At 40.0% G+C, this 21,394-nt stretch overlaps 1 protein-coding gene across 4 annotated transcripts in view; it reads right to left on the reverse strand.

The window, feature by feature from the left end:
• Positions 1-21,394, reverse strand: part of Slc12a6 (solute carrier family 12 member 6) — an 86,919-nt gene that overhangs the window by 21,047 nt on the left and 44,478 nt on the right. For 2 of the 4 annotated variants that reach the window (XM_021648723.2, XM_021648725.2), the window contains exons 2-8: positions 18,697-18,741; positions 6,964-7,058; positions 5,929-6,060; positions 4,747-4,893; positions 3,525-3,579; positions 2,928-3,058; positions 1,437-1,678 (exon numbers count right to left, since the gene is read on the reverse strand). In XM_021648723.2, the coding sequence (XP_021504398.1) occupies positions 1,437-1,678; positions 2,928-3,058; positions 3,525-3,579; positions 4,747-4,893; positions 5,929-6,060; positions 6,964-7,058; positions 18,697-18,741 (847 nt within the window). The remainder of the gene's footprint in view (positions 1-1,436; positions 1,679-2,927; positions 3,059-3,524; positions 3,580-4,746; positions 4,894-5,928; positions 6,061-6,963; positions 7,059-18,696; positions 18,742-21,394) is intronic. The other 2 variants (XM_021648724.2, XM_060371593.1) reach the window with 1 other exon arrangement.

Here is a 21,394-nt window from a genome sequence, read left to right on the forward strand (position 1 = left end):
TAATATAAATATTAACTGCAGATTTATTTTTATTTTTGTCGAGAAACATAAAAAAGAATGAAGTAATAGACCCAAGTAAAATACTTCTGAGCTAGAACAAAACACAGTTTGGAATCTGCAGAGTAATTTCATACATACGCAATGAGCCACATATCTATTACTTTATTTCAACAACGTTTAACAATTCCTAGTTTGTTTCATGGTTTCTCTAAGTTTGTTTTTTTTTTTTAACGTGTTATGCTGGAATTTTTAAAAACAAAATAACTTGCACTGTGATTTTTTTCTCCCCAACCAAACAGAAGTGGAGAAGCCCCAAAGGGGAACCTGAAACAAAATGGAATTTTCCAAGTTGAGATACAGCTAAAATATTGCATTGAAAACTTCTATAACTATGAAGATGATCTTTAATTATTTTATGGCCCCCAAGTAAACAAAATGAAAGCTTATGGTAGAACCTGTAACTGACATCACACAGAGGAAATACCAAATGGCCAGCGAATCACAAAGTCCGTGTTCTTTCCCCATCATTAGTTGGCTTTGGGGAAAGTCATTCACCTTCACTGGATCTGAGTTTTTGTTTTTTAATTTGTTCTAACCTGTTTAAATCAACATAGTATCAATAAATATGATCCCCAGCTGATTCATATGACTTCAAAGGCAATCTTGTTACTTCTGTAACAAGATTACAAATGACCAGTGCCAAGCAGGCTCTGTGTCACAAATCAAAGAGAGAATAGGTGAGTCTGTGAGTGACGGCCACCATTTCACCACTGCACCACTTATGGCATACAACGCCAGGGACACACACGTGATGGGACATTCACTTCCCTTTCTTTATACCTAAGAATTCAGCACTTATGGTATTAACTATAAAGAAAATAAATGATTTAGGTAATTATTTTTAAGAGATTTATTCATTTTATGTGTATGGGTGTTTTTGTCTACATGTATGTGCCAGTTGTGTGACTGAAGCCTGTAGGGGCCTGGAACTGGAGTTACAGACAGTTGTGAGCCATCAAGTGGGTGTTAGGAATTGAACCCAGGTCCTCTGGAAGATCAGCCACTGCTCTTAACTACAGAGCCCTTTCTTTAGACTGATACTCTACAATTCCTTTGAATTGACTTTTATTTTAAAAGCATCTAACACTGTTTACAAAGGTTGCTGGTAATGACTATGACTGCCAAGTCCTTCATGGGTAGTTCACATAAACACAATAATTATGGGGGGCACTGAAATACGTGTACCTTCATGACGGCTACTGCTGCTAGCTCTACAGTGAGGAAGAAGGTCAACAGGACAGTAAGTCAGGAAGCTTCCTGCTGGAAAACTAGGCCAATGGGGAAATCAGTCCATGAAATTCTGATAGAAGTGTTCACATCACCAGACACTGTAACTGACTACCCAATGATGACTAGGTCAAAAGATAGGTACATACGGGAAGTGTGGTGGAGCAAAGGAAGACTTGATGGCACCAGCATAGATAGCCAAGATGGACACAATTACACAGGCCAGGAAAAGTGAGGCAAACTTATTCACGTAGCGTACGCCAATGAATACCACCAAGACCATGAGGACCAAGAAGGCTGTGCCATAGACACGCATGTTATTGAGCATGGCTGCTGACTCCTTGAGAACATCATCACTTCGAAAAATGGCAGCTCGGGGAACAATATACACCTGTTAGAAAGAAAAAAAGTAGTAGAGAAGAAATGAGGTCACTTTCAAAAAATCAAGTAGAGGGGCTATAACAGTTTATATATTACTTCTGTGAAGGAAAGGAAAGCTAAACAAAAAAATAAAACATTAATTTTTATCCTTTCTTTTTTAAAGTAATTTTATTTTTTTATGTGTGTTGGTGTTCTGTCTGCATGTATGTCTGCATGAGGGTGTTGAATCTACTGGAACTGGAGTTACAGCAGTTGTGAGCTGCAATGGGGGTGCTGGGAATTGAACCCTGGTCTTCTGGAAGAGCAGTCATTGTTCTTAACTGCTGAGCCTCTCTCCAGCTCCTCCTTTCTTCTTTTTAATCATTTATTTTGGACAGGGTCTAATTACACAGTCCTACTTAGCATGAAACTCAAAAGATCCACCTGCCTCTGTCTCCCAAGTGCTGGGATTAAAGTTATATACCACACCTGGCTGCAAATTAACCAAATTTTATTTGGCTCTAGAATGTCTATAGAAATGTTATATCATAGATTATTTTTGCCCTCTATTTACTATTCTAAATATCTGTATTTCCAAACAGGAAAAAGAAAAAATGAAAAATTTTATTCAAAAATGGCATAGAGCAGATTTATAATATGGGCAGGGAAATTAAAAACTCTTTCATTCGGATAAAGTTATCAAAAGAGGGGTTGGGGATATAACCTCAGCCAGTGAAGTGCTCACTGCACAAGAATAAGTACCTGAGTTTGATCCCTTGGACTTATGTAAAAAGCTAGGCTTGGTGGTGTGTGCTTGCAATCTTAGTATTGGGGAGGGAAAGACAGGAGGAACCCTGGAGCTGACTGGCTGGCCAGCCGAAGGTGATGAGCTCCAGGTCCCAGTGAAAGACCCATCTCATAGTGCCAATTGATGGCTCCTGAGGAACAACAGGCAAGGAAACAGGTTGATCACTGGCCTCTACACACATGTATTCAACACATTAGAAAAGACAAACACACACTTGTTTTACTCTTTTCTATTGGCATAAGTCTTTTCTGCTTTGATATGAACTCCCAGCTTGAGGTGATAGACTTGGGGACAATCAGATAGCAGGAGAAGGACAGGCAGGTGAAGGACACCTCAACCCTTCTGCCTCAGCATCACTGTAAGAGGACAGTTGGGGCGGCCATCACCTGATGGCTCCGAAACCTTGATATCTAGAACAAAAACAAAACCTCAGGCTTTCTACACTGTAGACCACAATTCATTCATTACTTACCAGAAAAATTTCAATGGCACCAAGAATATACATGGCTGCTGCAAATGTGGTGCCAAGATAAAAGCAGAGGCCAACAGCCCCACCGAACTCTGGGCCCAGGGCCCGGGAAATCATGAAGTATGAGCCGCCAGCTACAAGACAAAACAGAATGTGAACAGAATACAGTGAGGGTTTCACTAAGAGGACTGTAAACAAGTCATAAGTAATAATTTTAAAATATGCTCAAAAGATGTTTCAGACTTTGGGGAACTGAATGTAACAAAGCAGATTTGCTAACGGGCTGTGGTGTGTTCAATACTCTGCATTTTGCCACTCTTAGGAACAAAATTAGGAAATTTCCGACAGAAATAAGATAGTCTAACAAAATATAATTTATAAATTAAGAATGCGGCTGAAATGAGAGCACTGTAGTTTAAAAATAATGAATTTCAAAGATAGCTTCCTTAAGTTAAACAGCATTTGTCTCTTGCTTCTAGAAGATGACCCTGTTATAGTGCCCTATGGACAACAGAATAGACACATTAAGTTTCTCTGGAAAAGCATAAACACAGTGATTAATCACTGATAGTCTCTGAAATCCGAGCTTGAACTACTGACCTGGCACCACTCCATTAGTGGCAATGGCACTCATGGAGATCGCAGTCAACATTGTCTGTGGAGAAAGAAAGAAGGATTTTAGTACTGGGCAAAGCTGACATTTCTGTACTGCTTTCCCATGTATGGACATCAGAACACATAGCAAATATTTCATTCCACTTATTTTTATGAAGGGTTGCCGTATAACATATTCAAAAGAGACAGCTAGGAGACAACATTGCAAAGTAGGCTGGAACCTACCTACAGACTAGCTACAATGCCAAGGACAATATACAGTTAGAGAGAGAGAGAGAGACAGACAGACAGACAGACACACACACACACACAGAACCACTGAAAAAATTAAAAAAAAGTAACAGTACAGAAAAGTCTTCAAAGAGAGAGTTGTTGGAGCCACAGTGACTAGCCAGTAGGCTCCTATAGTGGAAGAAAGAATTAAAACCTACAGTGTGATAGTGGGAAAAAGAAGGCTGCACATAAAATAGCTCAGAGAGAGCAGATTGGCTTTGGTGAATGGCAAAGGAGTCAAATATGACCCAGAAGTTTCAAGCTCCAGAAATTGGAAGTGGGGAAGGCAGTGCCACTAAGTTAGTAAAGATATAGGTTATGTCTGCATAACCTGCATGGTTAGTACTCAGCTGAGCACGATGCATGTGGAGGATGTAACAGTTACTCAAAGGGGACAGCAGAAACTGGTAGTAAGATTGATGAACAGGGATGGGACATATAAAAAGGAGCAGCTTAAAGGAGAACCAGAATGGGCTGAATAGAGAAGTCTAGGGAAAAAAAAAAAAGAGTAATTTCTGGGGAAGGAACAAGAAAGGAGACTTCTAAATAAACCAAACCCAACCCAGATTCACCCCATCCTTCCAAGGCACTGTCAATTTTATTTTCAGTGTGTTTTAGAATAGCGTATGCATTTTCTAACATGTTCTGTTACAACACTAGTGTTTTCAAGTTAAAATTATCCATATTTTGGATTTTTGAAGACCTGCATTTTATTTTCTATTTCCAAAAATCTAGGATACCATATTACTACATAGTAAGTAATGAATAATGGGTGCTTAATGAAAATCTTTTCAATTTTAAGATCAAAATTCTCTCTCTGGTTGGAATAATGAGTCTTTTATTTTCTGTGCTTGTTCCCCAGGAGGTCACATGCAGATACTCTTGGCAGCTGGAAATGCCGCAGGTGAGCTCACAGAGCCAGTGCAGGACTTACACAGCAGCAGCAGATAAGGACAATTGCAAAGGCCTGAAGGACTCCGGCTGTGCCCACTACCCAGGTAAGACGCAGAAAGAGGATCACTCCAAAAATATTTTGTAGACATGGGAGGTAGACACCCATGAAAGTACCCATTTGGGGACTCTAGAAATAAAAATGTAAGACAAAAGGAAAAATTATACAGTTAGCCATAAAAGATTGCTTTGATTTACCATATTAATCACAAAGTAGAGTCAGGGAGTTTAAGCATTATCTTCAAAAGTCTCTTAATACTTTTTAGTACTTCTATTATCTATACAAATTTGTAATTTGGATAAGCTCCCACATATTTTTATCATACTTAAGCAATGGACCACTCAACAATCTAAAAATGTCTATTCTTCAAAGTTGTTAAATTTTTCTTTTCATTTAAAAACAGAATGACTTATGGAAATTCTTGAGAATTATGCACAAATTCTTCACAATAGTTGGCAAATCAAACGGATGGGGAAAGTAAGAACTTGAAGGCAATTTGGCCCCTTTGCAAAGAGCTGACCTAATTATATGTATTGGCATAATTTTATTGTAAGAAATATAGTAGTATTTTAAAACAATGTCTAACAATGTCTGCATATCATCATGGTACATGCACAGGACCTAGGAGGCTGAGGCAGGAGGATTCTAGGTCCAAGGCCATTTAACACATTGTCTCAAAAACAACAAAGTGCGCACCCCAAAACCCAAACCTGTGCCAGGAAGACAGCATGAGCAGCTGGGTTGAGATATTCCTCTCTATTGGTGTGCTAACTCCCCTTCCTGAAAAGCTGTCACTCACATGGCTAACATCCTCACTTGGATGGTTTCTGCTCAGATCCCCAATGTCAGAGGGCTCTCTATGCCTGACCTACCAGGGTAGCAAAGCATTTCAGCAGGCTCTCATCAGTCTCATTCCTTTTAATCTTGCTTAAGTTTTTGGTCAAGCATTAACTGACACTGAAAATGCTATATATTTTAACAGAGTTTAAAAGAGCTCAGGGACTGGCTTCCCAGGATACTGTACATTCTGTCTGGGCCATGATGGTCCTGGGTATATCAAGCATTTAATTTATGGTTTCTTAACATAGACAGATGCTCTTAATATGGCTTCATCTCGTATACTTGGGGCTGTTTTTATTTGGCCTGGCTGTTCTGAGGCCTCACCTTGGTAGGCTTCTTTTTCCCTTCGGTGATGTTCTCTGCCTCTTCATGTTCTTTTGCTCCCTGTGTCAGATTAGTATAGTTGGCCATGCGGTTGAGGAGAGAAGACACCTTTGGCCTGGTGTCCATTTCTTCCTAGAAAGCGAGAAATAATTTATGAAGGATACTAAAATTCAGCAACAACATGCTCTCTACCAGGAAATGGCACAGTAAATGGTAAAATATTTCATAGGTAAATATTTTAAGATTATTCGTCAGTGAGACAACTTGTTCCTCATATTTGAAGGATGGTACAGAGCTGAGGGTGCAGGTCAGTGAGAATGGCTGCCTGCATGCTCAAGGTCCTGGGTCTAACCCCATTGCTGAGATGGTAGAAAAGACCACACTTAGTCAGGGCACAAGTTAAGGCAGGATACAGAGTACTGGGTTTTACCACCTGTAACTTTATCTCCAGGGAAAGGTTTTTCAATCAAATGTGTGATTATGTTTGTGTTCTATTTTGTTCCCCTCCTCCTCTGACTTTCCCTATTCCTTCTGACCCTTTCAGACTAGGTTCCTTCCTCATTAGTCTCCCTTGTGTTTTCATGTGACTTGTATTCTATTACCCTCTGTCTCCACTTCTCTGTCCCCTTAACATCTCTTCATCCCTTCTCATAGTCTGCGCTCTCTCTCTTTCACACACACACTTACATTTAAATACACATATGGGAGAAAACATGCACTATTCAGTATTTGTCTTGGTTTGGCTTATTTTGCTTAACATGATTTTCGTTTCTAAACATTTTTCTGCAAATGTGATGGTTTCATATTTCCTAGTCGCTGATGAGAATTCCACCATGTAGGTGGGAATGATGGCTCAGTGGGTAAGTAAGAGCCCTTGGTTCCTTTTCCAGGGGCCTGGGTTCAGTTACCAGCACCCACACTGGAAGGCTCACAACCACCTGTAACTTTATCTCCAGGGAAATATGATGACCTCTTCTATTCCTGCACAGACAGACAGACACAGACACACATACACACACACACTTAAAATATTACCTCAAAGAGTGCCAGATTTTTATCAAAATACTCGTCTCCTTCTTCATAGTTGGAATTATTGAGATAAGCATTTCGAGCTTTCTTATGTCCATCATCTGAGAAGAAAGGCAAACATTGGCTTTTCATTAGTACTGAGGCGTGAGACCAATGAGTATGCTGCCTCTGTGTTAACAGAAACCACTTCAGACTCAAGTTCAGCCTGAGTGGTAGACCTCAGTTAGCACTTAGAGAATGTGGTGTTCTTCAGCCTGAGTGGGAGACCTCAGCACTACTTGGAGAATGTGGTGTTCATCTGGCAAAAGCAAATCAGGAAACCAAAGAATTCAATTTGAAGAATCCATTTTCTTAATATAGAGACCTCTGGAGACAATAGATGCTCTACCCTTAAACTTATCCACAAATAAATAAAACACAGACAGCCTTAATTTCTTGCTCTAGATATGGACTATTTTACAAATTGCTGATGCTGATAATGGGAGTCAAAGTGGTTTCCAGGGCCATCTGACATTAAAAATTGTATGTGTATATATATATATATATGTATGTGTGGTGTGTGTGTCACAGTGCACATGTGGAGGTCAGAGGACAACTTCGTAGAGTTGGTTCTCTCCTACCTTTGTAAGGTTTGAGGGATGGAACTCAGGTTGCCAGGTCTGCATGCCAAGTGCCTGTTGCTGATTTCCTTGCTAATGCTTCAATCAATTACATTTGGTGATTTAATCTACACTGATGTTTTCAACCCTGAGAATTTAATATGATATATATTGAATATATTTAACCCTCCCATTGCTTCCAACCAAATTTTGACACTACCTCTTTTTTTTTTTTTTTCCCTATCAGGTCCACTTTGGGTTGCTCAGCTAGTTTTAGTATTGAGGTCTGCTCTGGTGTGTGGTCACACTATCAAGGTCATCATCATTAAACAATGACCTGAATCTCCTTTTACTGGAAATCATTAAATGCTAACAGCTCCCCAGCTGGTGGTGGGATTACATATTCACTGTCACGCCCACTAGGCTGGAATTTTGTTTGGCTGAAGCTTGTGTAAATCTTGTGCACACTGTCACAATCACTTTGAGTTCATACGTACTTCTGTCTGGAAAACAATTTCCTTTAAATTATCCACCACCTTCGGCTCTTACAATCTTTCCCCTCCTCCACAAAGATCCCTGAGCCTTGAGATAATACATGAACGTTCAAGTTGGGGCTAAATACTGTACAGCCTTTTGTTCTCTGCACACCGCGCAGGTGGAGGTCAGTAGCAGTTTTCGAAAGAGTCTTACTGTGAGGCCCAAGCTGGTCTCAAACCCTTGACTATTTTCCCCTCAGCTCCCAGAGAACTAGTTTATAGGTGTGTATAAACCTATAAACTTCATGGCCAGCATCCAATATATTTATGTATGAACCCTTCGCTAGAGTCTTTAAAGACATTTGCTCAACTATGTTCATAATTTTTCATAATATTTATTCATAATAGCCAGAATCTGGAAACAACCTAGATGCCCCTCAACCAAGAAATGGATAAAGAAAATTGTGGTACGTTTACACAATGGAATACTACTCAGCAATTAAAAACAAGGAAATCATGAAATTTGCAGGCAAACGGATGGGACTAGAAAAGATCATCTTGAGTGAGGTAACCCAGAAACAGAAAGACATACATGGTATATACTTACTTATAAGCAGATATTGGCCATATAATATAGGATAAACATACTAATACTTATAGTACTAGAGCAGCTAAACAACATTGAGGACCCTGGGTAAGATGATCAATCCTCATTCAGAGGGGCAAACGGGATAGATATCAGAAGCAGGAGAAGAGAGGGAACAGGACAGGAGCCTACCACAGAGGACCTCTGAAAGACTCTACCCAGAAGGGTATCAAAGCAGATGCTGAGTCTCATAACCAAACCTTGGGCAGAGTACAGGGAATTTTATGGAAGAAGACGTAGAGGGGACAGGAGCTCCACAAGGAGAGCAACAGAGCCAAAAAATCTGGACTCAGAGGGTCCTGCAGAGACTGGTGAATCAACCAAGGACAATGCATGGAGAGGACCTACACTCCCTGCTCAGATAAAGCTCATGAACAGCTCAGTCTCTATGGGGATTCTCTAGTAAGAGGAGCAGGGGCAGCCACTGACACGACCTCAGTTGCCTGCTCTTTGATCACCTCCCCCTGGCCAGGTGGCCTTACTAGGCCACAGAGAAAGAGGATCCAGCCAGTCTTGATGAGACCTAATAGGCTAGGATCAGATAGTAGGGGAGGACCACCTCCCCTATCACTGGACTGGAGGAAGGTCATTGAGGGGGAAAGAGGGAGGGAGAGCAGGACCGGGAGGAGATGAGGAAGGGAGCTACAGCTGAGATACAAAGTGAATAAATTGTAATTAATAATACTAATAATGAAAAACTTTTAAAAAACAAACAAACAAACAAAAAACAAAGGCTTATGATGTGACTGAAATCGAAGAAATGATCTTTGTTAAATCCCGGCTCCAATAAACATGAAAAGACACTTTTAAAACAGAGAAATGCTGGGCTGAAGAGATGATGGCTCAGCTGCTTTTCCAGAGGACCTGGATTCAATTCCCTGTACCTACACAGCAGCTCACAACCACCAGCTACAGGGACAGGGGATCCAATACCCTTTGCTGGCACATGAGCACTAGATACACATGTGGTGTACAGGCACATATGTAGGCAAAGCACCCATACACACAGAATAAGTTAATATTAAAAAATAAAAAAATAGGCAGGTGTGGTGGCATACGCCTATGATCTCAGCACTCGGGAGGCAGAGGCAGAGGCAGAAAGATCTTTGTGAGTTCAAGGCCAACCTGGTCTACAAAGTGAATCCAGGACAGCCAAGGCTACACAGAGAAATCCTGTCTCAAACAAACAAACAAACAAACAAATTAAATACAGGAAAATTTAAATATACGTTAATTTATAAAAATTGCATTTATTCAGGTTTCTGCAGGACCAGAAAGCACCTTGGAATGGGCCACTGGCTCCACCGGGATCTGAGAGCACTATGCAACTAACTAACCTCCAGGCCCGGTGGTCTCAGAGTTCAGTGAGTGGCCTGAGGTCCAGTGTGCTCACAGTCCCCTGAGAAACTGGGGCTTTGGCTTCAGTGGTCTTTAACATTAGTGTGGGTATGAGATTTTGAATTCTGAGGTTCCAGTAGTCACTGCAGGGGTCTATACTACTGTGGCTCCCAGAGGTTACTTGGAGCCTACAGCTTTAGTCACAGCCTCCAGACAGAACCAGACTTCAGTGGGTCTGACATTAGCTGTTGGGGTGCCCAGATGATTCACAGAATTCAGGCAATCCCCACACCCATACTAATATATATATTAGAATTTATTCATTATATATCCCTATTGAAGGCCCTTCCCTTAAGTCCTCTCAGCTCCACCTTCCTCCCCTCTTCCCCACTCCCTTCCCCTAGTCCACTGAAATGGTGAACTCGATTGCCTGCTCTTTGATCTCTTGCCCCTGGTGATGCGGCCTTGCCAGGCCACAGAGGATGATCCAGGCAGTCCTGATGAGACTTGGTAAGTTATGGGCAGATGGCAGAGGAGGAGAACCCACACTAATCTTAAAGACCACTGAGATTCTGAATCTTCTGGCTGCCTTGGTTCTTTGTGTGCTGATCCACGCTTAGTCCTGTCGGTACAGAACTATGATGACATTACCTCAGCGACTACACTTAACACTTAATTTCTCCGGTCCACAGAGCTTAATTTCATGCAGACAACCCTCGGAAGAATCACAGAAAACACAGCAGAATAAACTCCAAAGGGGAGGAAGTCAAAACTGAAAGTCAAACATACTAAGAGATGCACACAACACAGAAAGACAAAGGTGCAACACAGACACCTTCAGCCAGCTCCCTAGTGAAGGAGAGGCAGACAGACGTCTAAGAAAGAATTCAGAGTCTTACTTTGTAAAAGACTAATGATCATATAGATGATTCAAACAGATGGGCAAATTAAGGAGAACACTTAGTGCTCTAGACTTCAACAACACAATCTCAAAATTTAATTTAACAGTAAATTGGAGGTAAAGTCCAAGACATAAAGGAAAAAATTGGCAAAAAGATTGAAAACTTAAAAAAATATGGAAATACCTTAAGTAAATAAGATGGTCAATCAAATAAAAAGCACAACAGATATCATCATGGACAGACAAGAACAAGTGAAAAAACAAATTTCAGAGATGGAGGACAAAGCTGAGAAAATAACACAAACATATGTATTATGGTGATAGGTACATAAAATGTAATTGGTAGTAAAGGTTTAAAATACTAAGTGAATCTTAGAGTCAGAAAAACTATCCTAACTGCATGGAAGTTCACTGAGATGTATAGTGTTTAGGACTGAACAAGTGTTTAGGTAGGTACACTAATGTAGCTACATGATGATTTTATTTGTGAGTTTATTACAATGACTTTTTTTTTGAGAGAGGGTATCACTATATAGCTCTGGTTGTCCTAGAACTCACAATATAGACGAAGCTGGCCTCAAACTCGCTGATCCACCTGCCTCTGCCTCCTGAGACTAAAAGTGCTGCTGGGACTAAAGGTGTGTACTATACTCCTGGCCCAATGAAGTGATTTTTAAATTAATTAATTACCTATTGCTGGTGTACATTTGGTCACATGTGCCACTTGGCATGTATGTGGAGGTCACATGAATTCGTGGGAGGTGGCTCTCTTCTATCATGTGAGGTCCTGGGACTAAACTCAGACTAACCAACAAGCGCCTTTACCAGAGGAGCTCTTGCTACACAATGTTAATTTAATGGTAAAAACAGACACACTAACTAACAAAACATGGTATGTGAAAGTCTTTTTAAAATATTCTAGAAAACTATTAAAGGATAAATTAAAGATTTTTAAAATCTAGCATTAGGAGCATCCTGCCCAATTCTGCTGCCGCTGCTCTGTTTGGACACCTCAGTCTTAAGTCTCAAGTGAGTCACCTTATTCGTCAGACAATCTGGTTCTGGCTGTTTCTGTGCCAGCCTCCATTTGTTTGACTACTTAATTGCTTTGGAAAAGAAAACAGTTTCTCTGGAGACTTTGCATCATAGGATGACAATGATACTTGCAAGACCTAGTTGTCCCAATCAATCCTGACTCAGGACAATCATGAAAAGTAGAGAGGAGAACACAGCCCTTGTCAGATTTGGTTACACAGAAAAACATGAAACTAGATGTAATCTTACTGAAAGGCATGGGTCACTTCTCAGCTATAATAAGGAGTTGACAACCAGTCACAGTAGACTTCTGTAGTCTGGGTTACACAGGAATGCCAGGCACAATGAAAGAATTTCTAGATTTTCCAAGTAAAAATATTTTTTTGGCATGAACTCAGAACCAAACATATATCCCAGGACTCTTGAAGATTATACAGAATTCTGTGGCTGGCGAGATGTCTTGACAATTAACAGCACTTAGTGCTCTTGCCGAGAATCTCAGTTTGGTTCCTGGTACCCTCGTCAAATAGCTCACTCACAGCTATAACTCCAGTTCCAGGGGACTAGATTCCTTCTCCTGGCTTCCAATGGCAACAATCACACATGTGTGGAACACATAAACTCATGCAGGCACTCCACCGCCAACACACACTCACACAAATCTTTTTTTTTTTTTTTTTTTTTTAAAGAGAACCATTAAGATGGCTTTGTAAGATACCCACTGGGGCTGCAAGACTGGCCCTGATTTCAGCATCCCAATGTCATTGCCAGTTCCTTCTCTTTCATTTTACTACCCAAACAATATGGATACCAAGAGGAAGCTGCTGTGTTTCATGGCATAATTCAAAAGAAAACTGACAGAACCTCTGAAAAATTTGTTTTTGCTTTTTGTGACACATGTATGTCCTTACATAACTTGTTTTGTTGTTCCTTTTCGTATGTGCTATAGACTGAACCCAGGGCTTTGAGCACACTATCACTAAGCTAGAGTCTTCCTTTTTTCTATAATCAGAAATGTATAGTTAATATCTTGATGCTTAAAGATCTTTATTGTTTGGTTGTATTATTTCTACAATGTTTCTCTTGTCAATTACCAGTAACAATGTATTTTGGAACGGAGATAAATTGGAAAAATAGTCCTTTAGTCTACTGACCTTGTCAGATGGTCTTTGCTAGGGGGATCTAGACAGACATGAAACATTAAGAGTACTTAATTTCCTCTGACATACATCTTTGTTTGGACCACATCTAGAACAGGAAAATTTGTCTCAAATTCTGTTAAAAAAAAAAAAAAAAGACTGTTTCAAGTAAATGACAAATTTGAAAAATGTGAGATTTTCTGAGAAGTATGTTGGAAATGGAAGTCTATTAAATATTCTGAGAAATATGGTGGATATAGGTTTTAACTAATGAGAAAAGGGTGCAAAAGAGGTTCATAGGTTGGCTTGTTTGCTTGTTTATTTCTGCACTGATGAGGACTGAACCATAAGATCATTATGGGCACTCATGCATGCTAAGTAAGCAAGCCAACACTGAGCTATATTAAAGCCTTCTATGTAATGCTTTTGATCTATATTGTTTAAATCAGCAGTCAGTCAGGAGCACATTACAACTGACTACTTTATTTCTGCCAGCTATAGCTTTCTTTCTTTCTCTTCAAGAAATCATGTCACGTGTCCTAGAGTTTCTGAAGAACTGGATTTTGATGATGACATCAGTGTGATGCCATGTGACATTTTGTTTACTGTAGTTCCTACGAATTGGCTGACAGCTGACTCTAGAGGTTTAATCATACCACATCTGTTGTTTTTGGGGAGAGAAAAAGAACTCCTGCATAATTGCACTGTGATACTTTGCCACGTCTGGCTATCTTTTTGAGATATTAACAACCACTGATGGTTAATACAAGGATTCCGTGATCTTATGAGGAGTAAAATGTGATGATAACCTCATTCCTTTTAGTCTTCATTCAGTACATACTTCAAACAAGAGAACCTATTTCCTAGTTGGCTCTCAAGTGGTACAGTTAAATATAAAACAGATAATCTATTCTTCTCCCTCACTGAGGAGTTAATGAGTAGGATCACAAGAAAACTCTAGCTATGAACAACTAGTTTTAAATTTCCTATCAAAATGCTCCATCTACCTGTATTGCAACAATTATATATTTCTTTAATACTAATGTAAGAAGCATATAACTTTATGTTTATTTATTTTTTTTAAGGTAGGGTCTATGCTCAGGTTAACCTCAAGTTCATGTTCCTCATGTCTCATCTTTGTAAGTACTGGGATAACAGGTCTGAATCACCATAACAGGGAAATAAATTCTTTTTTTTATATAAAGCCTGTCATGTATTTTTAGCAACTTGATAATGGTATTTGTTTATTGTTGAGGCATTGGGGATTGAACCCAGGGCCTAATGCATGGTGGATCAACACTAAGCCAAACCCCAGCTTGTGATGTTAATCTTAAAAACAGCTACATGCAAGAAGACCTGCACAAGGTCAATCTGGCCAACATTCCAGCATGGAGGGGAGACGTGTTGGAAAGCCCCAATCCATTGCTGAACAGCTACTAACAGGTGATGCTGCTGGGAGAGGGAGGGTCCCCTTTCTTTAACAGTATGGCCCCTGGTAGTTCAACCACACTACACTGGATGGTTTAATATCCATGAGTATGTGGGCCTTGCAAACTCGACTCAGTGGGTTGTTAAAAAAAAAAAAAAAGAAAGAAACTTTAGAAAAAGTGGAATGGGAATGGATTTGGGAGGAGCTGGGAGAGTATTGGGGTGAATATAATGGAAATCAAAACTACCTGTCATCCCAGAATTGCATGCATGCATGAAATTCTTAAAAAAAGTAATACAAGTAATATATTTAAACTAAAATAAAAAATACTTCATGATTCAGATTACAAATACTTTGGGCTGGACAATGCTTTCCTCATATTGCCATTGTTAAGTTTGGGATTAAGGCTACAAAAGATTCAAACTTATTTAACAGTGTATATTTGGTTTCCTATGCTACAAAAAAATTGTATAAGACTGGAGTTTTTATCTTTGTATGTTTAATAAAATCTGTATGACTCACTGATGTTTTATTGCTTACTTTCTAAAATCTTTGAAATCGAAAATCACACACATACACATAGGGGAAAGTTCATAAATGGTCAAGTACAGACTTTGGTTTGTTATCACAGAAGCAGTTTCACCTCCCATACATTACCTCAGCCTGACCCTGAGTTTTGCAAGCAGACTGATGAGTCAGTGGGAACAGTAAATACATGAAAATAACTGTAGCCCTTTGGAAGGAGCACCACTTAGCAGCTCTGGAAGATGCTGTTTTAAATCACATTTGGCAGGAAAAGTCTGAAAGATGTTATTATAAATTGAATTCATCAGGCAAAACAATTGAGCCAGTGTTCCCTGCCGGGCAAACCTACCCACAGGAGCTTCTTAGAAAGACCTGGGGGAGTGGTGGATTTCAGGTGTTAGCGGTTTGTATTTTGAAGTGCTGGAATTTGTTTATTGAGGCGCTGAGATTAGCCCAGTATCTGGTGCTTGCCACGTTAGTATTGTATCACTGAATTACATCCCCTGTCCTGAAAGGTGGGGCAATTTGTGAAAAAAAAAAAAAAATTACAAAATATAGTCTTTATCTACTTCAGTGCAAATTTAATTTTAAGTATACAGATTCTTACCTGTCTATTTTACTTGTGGAGGTCTTCCCCTACCTCCACTGCATAGATAACAAACTAGTCTCAGAGTGTGGAGCCTATCTCGGCTATTTCACAATTCAGGGGAGAAAAAAAAATTGAGACAAGGGCTCATGTATTCCAGGCTGGGCTTGTAATCTTGATCTTGCCTGTGTTTCCCACATGGTGGGATTACAGGAATGTGCTACCATGAGATGATAGATAAGACAGACAGGCAGAAAGCAAGCATGTATGCATGCCCAGTTTCTTCAATTCTCTAGAGCTTTTCTGTAAACAAACAAGTCATATCAAGTTCTTTCCCTACTGTGGACTTTCTGATAACACATTTTCCACAGCTGCTATTGTATATTCTAATAGCTAAAAACTCAGCAGTGTACAAATTCATTCATACCACCATACAATGCAACAATAAAGTTCTTTTTCTCACCCATAATTAAATAAGTACAAAACAAACTAGAAATGACATTTTACCTACTAGTAAATGTAAAAAAATATAGATTAATATCAATTTGGGCTAGAGAGCTGGCTCAGCAGGCCATCAAGCCTGACAAGCTGAGTTCAATGTCTACAACACAGAGAGGAAGCAGACACTGATGCCTGAAAGCTGTCGTCTGACCTCCACATACATGCTATGGCCGGCACATCAGTCCCATATAAAATAAGTAATTAAGCAAATAAATCTTCAAAAATAACATCAGATTTGGTAACAGAGAACCAAGCATTCCATACCCAGATCAGTGGGAGTTTATGGTAATTTATCGTGTTGAAAACGTATAAACCCTCTGAGAAAAGTTTGCCTACAAAAGTACTGATAACTTTCACTGCACAGATGCAAGTACAAGATGCTCATTGCAACATAATTTCTATTTTTAAAAAATGTATGCTTGCATGTTGTCTGTGTGCACATGCATACAGTGCATACACAGGCCAGAAGGCGGTGGTGGAGTCCCTGGATATGAAGTTATAGACGGTTGGGAGCTGCCATGTGAGCTGCTTGGAATTGAACTCAGGTCCTCAGAAAGAACAGCCAGTGTTCTTAACCAGATGAGCCATCTTCCTGCTCTTCAACATAATTTCTTTATCAGTGTTCTAGAGACAACATAAATGTTCATAAAGAGGGGGAAGTGGCTGAGTAAAGCTGCAGTGACTACAAAATCCCACTGCATTCTAAATAAAGGGATGAAGTAGATCTTTATGCACTGATGTGAGATACCAAGGCAAAACACTACGTGGTAAAAGGCCATCTGAGTAATACAACACCATTAACATAAAAAGGAAAAATCATATATAACATGAACTGGTATAAACAAAAAATTCTGAAATTCCTAATAAGCGGTCAAAATTAAGTACTTGGGGAAGTAGAGTTGAGGTGGTGGTGAGAAGGAACCCTTTAAAGGATTTGCTTTTTTAATGCTGGTCTTTTGTACTGCTTGGATTCCTTATTGCAGTGTTTACAGAAAGGAGTCCAAGTTGTAAATGTGTATTTTGAAATCTACAAGTTATGACAACTTATCAAAATCTTGTCCTAAAGGAAATCAATTCACCTCTATAACTTGCTTCATAGGTAAGGAACGGGACTATCATTTTTTATTTTATTTTATTTTTCTTTTTAGTTACATTTTGTTAACTCTGTGTCCCCGCTGTATCCCGCTCCCTCATTCCCTCCCCAACCCCACACTCCCTCCCTGGTCTCCTCCCTGCCCCTTTCCAAGTCCACTGATAGGGGAGGACCTCCTCCCCTTTCATTGGACCCTGTTTTATCAGATATCTTCAGGGCTGGCTGTAGAGTCCTCCTCTGTGGCCTAACAGGACTGCTCCTCCCCTGGGGGGGGGGAGTCAAGGAGCCTGACCTTGAGATCCTGTTAGAAATAGTCCTTGTTCCCCTTACTTTGGAAAACTACTTGGTTACTGAGCTACCACGGGCCACATCCGAGCAGAAGTTCTAGGTTATATCCATAGATGGTCCTTGGTTGAGTGTCAGGGACTATCATTTTTATGGTTATTAAAGGTCATGTTGCCTATGAAGGCTTTCAGTACTGACATTTTGTTATGTATTTACTTGTTTGTTTGTGGGCGGTGGTGGATGCACACATGCTGCACTGTGACGGTCAGAGGACAACCTGATAGAGCCGGTCCTCTCCTGCTATGGGGTCCCAGGACTCAAGCTCAGATTGTCAGGCAAGTGCTTAACCAGGTGAGCACCTCACAGCAACTGAATGGCTTCCAGCAATTAAAACGTGACTCAACACCAACACAAACAATAAAAGAGAAGACTATCTGTAAAGTCTAAGATATTACATAACATTTTAATCTTATTATGGAGTGTGTGTGCATGTGCCACACTGTAAGTGTGGAGGTAAGAGGACACTTTGTGGAGTTCCTTCTTTCCTTCCCTTTCCCCTGTACATAGGTCCTGAGGACCAAACTCAAGTCACCAGGCTTGTGTGGCAAGCATTTTTACTTGATTAGCTATCTCACTGACCCATTTTAATGTAAGGTTTTAAAAAAAATCTATTTTATTTTATATACATCAGTGCTTTGACTGCATGTATGTCTGTGTGAGAGTGTCAGATTCCCTGGAACAGGAATTCCAGACAGTTGAGCTGCCATGTGGGTTCTGGGAATTGAACCAGGGTACTCTGGAAGAACAGCCACTTTACCACTGAGCCATCGCTTTATCCCTTAATCTAACATTTAAATAATTACCGTGTGTGTGCATGATGTGTTTGTGGGCAAAACTGCCACAGCACATGTGTGGAGGATAATGTCTTCTTTTCAATATTATCCTGGAAAAAGAAGATCTAAGATTTTTTTTTTTTTGGTACAAACTATGTAAAATTACTTTCTGAGTTTTAGTAATTAATTACAAAAGCAGCTTCCTATAGCTTAGCAAGTTGGAAATAATCAGCGATAGACTTGAGGGGTGAAAAGCAAAATGAAAAAACAACAAAAAAGGGGAGTAAGTGATGTCTGTCAGTCCAAACAGGTAAGGTGACTTTAGAGAGTCACTCCTCAGAGCAATACTATACCTAACAGCTGGCTGTGCTCCCCTGTGACGGAGTTCTGATTCGGGTCTGAAAAACAAACAATTGAAAAGGATAGAAAAAAATGAATGACCAAAGCAAACAATTATTTCAAACTCAAGCAACAAAAGCCAAACAAGGTAATAAGCAAAAAATTAAAAAAAAAATAACATTAACAAAAGGGTAAAAAAAAAACAAAAAAAAAAAACAACCCAGAACGAACTATTGTAAAACAAGGATCACATTCATCAATACATTAAATACTAAGTTGTTACATGACCCAACAATTCCACAACCCCTGAAAACAGGGACTCAGACACATATATAACCAAGTTTCCAGTGGCATTATTCACAAGAGTCAAAGGCACAAACAGTCCAAGCTGTCCTCCAGCAGATGAAGGAGTAAATGAAATGTGGTACCCATGTAGGCTGGAGTCTTACCCGGCTATAAAAAGAACACTCTGTAAAACACAGATGGAACTTGAAAACACTATGCTAATAGGGAAAAGGCAGACACTAAGAACATATATTATATAATTACATTTTATACAATATTGATCAGACGCAGATTTATAGACAGAAAGATGAGGGGCTAGTGGGATTGGCTAAATGAAGTATGGGTATTATTGCTAAATGATTAGAGGTGCTATTTGTGTGATATGAAATTAAGGAAATGAAGTAAGGGCAGGGAAGCACTATAGATAACAATTGCCAGAAATACACACTTGAAAACTGACCAAAGTGGTAAACTTCTTGTTGCATACTTATAATAAAAAGTAAATAAAAAATCACCATGCAGATCTGACCAGGCAACAGTAGTTCATAAAGCAGAAGTAAATACTGCGAGGACCTGTGATACAAGTTTTATTTTCTGCAAACACTAAAAGGCAAGACATGACCAGAGGGTTTATTACCACTAGAATACTTTAATGTGAACTGAAAATAAAGTGATTAAGGATTACGTGAGCATATTTATTTATTTATTACAATTTATTCACTTTATATCCCAGCTGTAGCCCCCTCCATCTCCTCCTCCTAACACTGCCTTCCCTTCCTGTTCTCCCCCTATGCCCCTCCCCTAGTCCACTGATAGGGTAGGTCCTCCTTCCTTTCTATTTGACCCTAGCCTGTCAAGTCTCATCAGGCTGGCTTCATCATCTTCCTGGCCTGACAAGGCTGCCTCCCCCCCGACCTCCCAGAAGGAGGTGATCAGAGAGCTGGCCACTGAGTTCATGTCAGAGACAGCCTCTATACCCCTTACTAGGAAACTGAGCAGCCTATGGGCTTCCTTTGAACAGGGGTTCTAGGTCCTCTCCAAATATGGTCCTTGGTTGGAGTATCAGTCTCTGCAGACCTCCCTGGAACTAGGATTTTTGGCTCTGTAGGTCTCCTTGTGGAGTTCCTGTCCTCCCCAGATCTATCTCCCTCTTCTTCCATAAGGTTTCCTGCACTCTGCCCAAAGTTTGGCTATGAGTCTCAGTGTCTCCTTTGATACCCTGATGAGTAGAGTCTTTCAGAGGACCCCTGTGGAAGGTTCCTGTCCTGTTCTTTGTCTTCTACTTCCAATGTCTATCCTGTTTGCCCTTCTGAGTGAGGTTTCAGCATCTTCCCTAGGGTCCTCTTTGTTGTTTAGCTTCTTTAGGACTACAGATGTTAGTATGTTTATCCTATATTATATGGTTAATATCCACTTATAAGTGAAGTGAGTATATACCATATGTGTCTTTCTGCTTCAGGGTTACCTCACTCAGGATGATCTTTTCTAGTTCCCACCATCTGCCTGCAAATTTTATGATTTCCTTGTTTTTAATTGCTGAGTAGTATTCCACTGTATAAATGTAACACAATTTCTGCATCCATTTTTCAGTTGAGGGACAAAAGAAAACCACAACAACAACAAAACTGTTTCTGGAGCTCCACAAGGAGATCAACAAAGTAAAAAATCTGGGTCCATCCGTCCTGCAGAGATGGATGCACCAACAAAGGACCATGCATGCATGCATGGAGAGTACCTTGATCCCCTGCTGGGATGTAGCCCATAGGCAGCTCAGTCTTCACGTGGATTCCTAAGGTAAGGGGAACAGGGGCTGTCTTTGACATGAACTCTGTTGCCTGCTCTTTGATCACTCTTCCTTCTGACACAGCCTTGCCAGGCCACAAAAGAAAGAAGATCCAGGCAGGCCTGATGAGACTGCATAAGCTAGGGTCAGGTGGCAGGGGAGGAGGACTCCCCCTTTCAGTGGACTAGGGGAAGGGGATAGGGAGTAAGAGGGAGAGAGGGTGGAACTAGAAGGAGATGAGGGAGGGGGCTACAATTGGGATATAAAATGAATAAATTGTAAAAAAAAAATTAAACACACACACACACACACACACACACACACACATATCCTGTTTAATCAATAATCAGAAAGTGGTAACAACAAGCCAAGTTCCTAATGCAAGAGAGATTGACAATCACCACTCTTCCATTAACCACTTGCTTATTTTAAGGTTTTGAAAAGCATTAAGGGCTAAATATGGAAACGGCCCTAAGCTGTACTTTCTTCAAAGACTAAGTCTCTTGAGATGCTGATAATTGCATCTGGCTTCCTTGCAAGTATCTGAAAGAATAAAAATAAATTTAGAGCACAGGCTTGTGAACAATGAAGAAAAATTACAACTTTAATTTTACTAATTTCTAATTGAAGTTTCATATTTTCTC

Source organism: Meriones unguiculatus, chromosome 18 (assembly GCF_030254825.1).
Source record: "Meriones unguiculatus strain TT.TT164.6M chromosome 18, Bangor_MerUng_6.1, whole genome shotgun sequence".
NCBI classification, from domain to species: Eukaryota; Metazoa; Chordata; class Mammalia; order Rodentia; family Muridae; genus Meriones; species Meriones unguiculatus.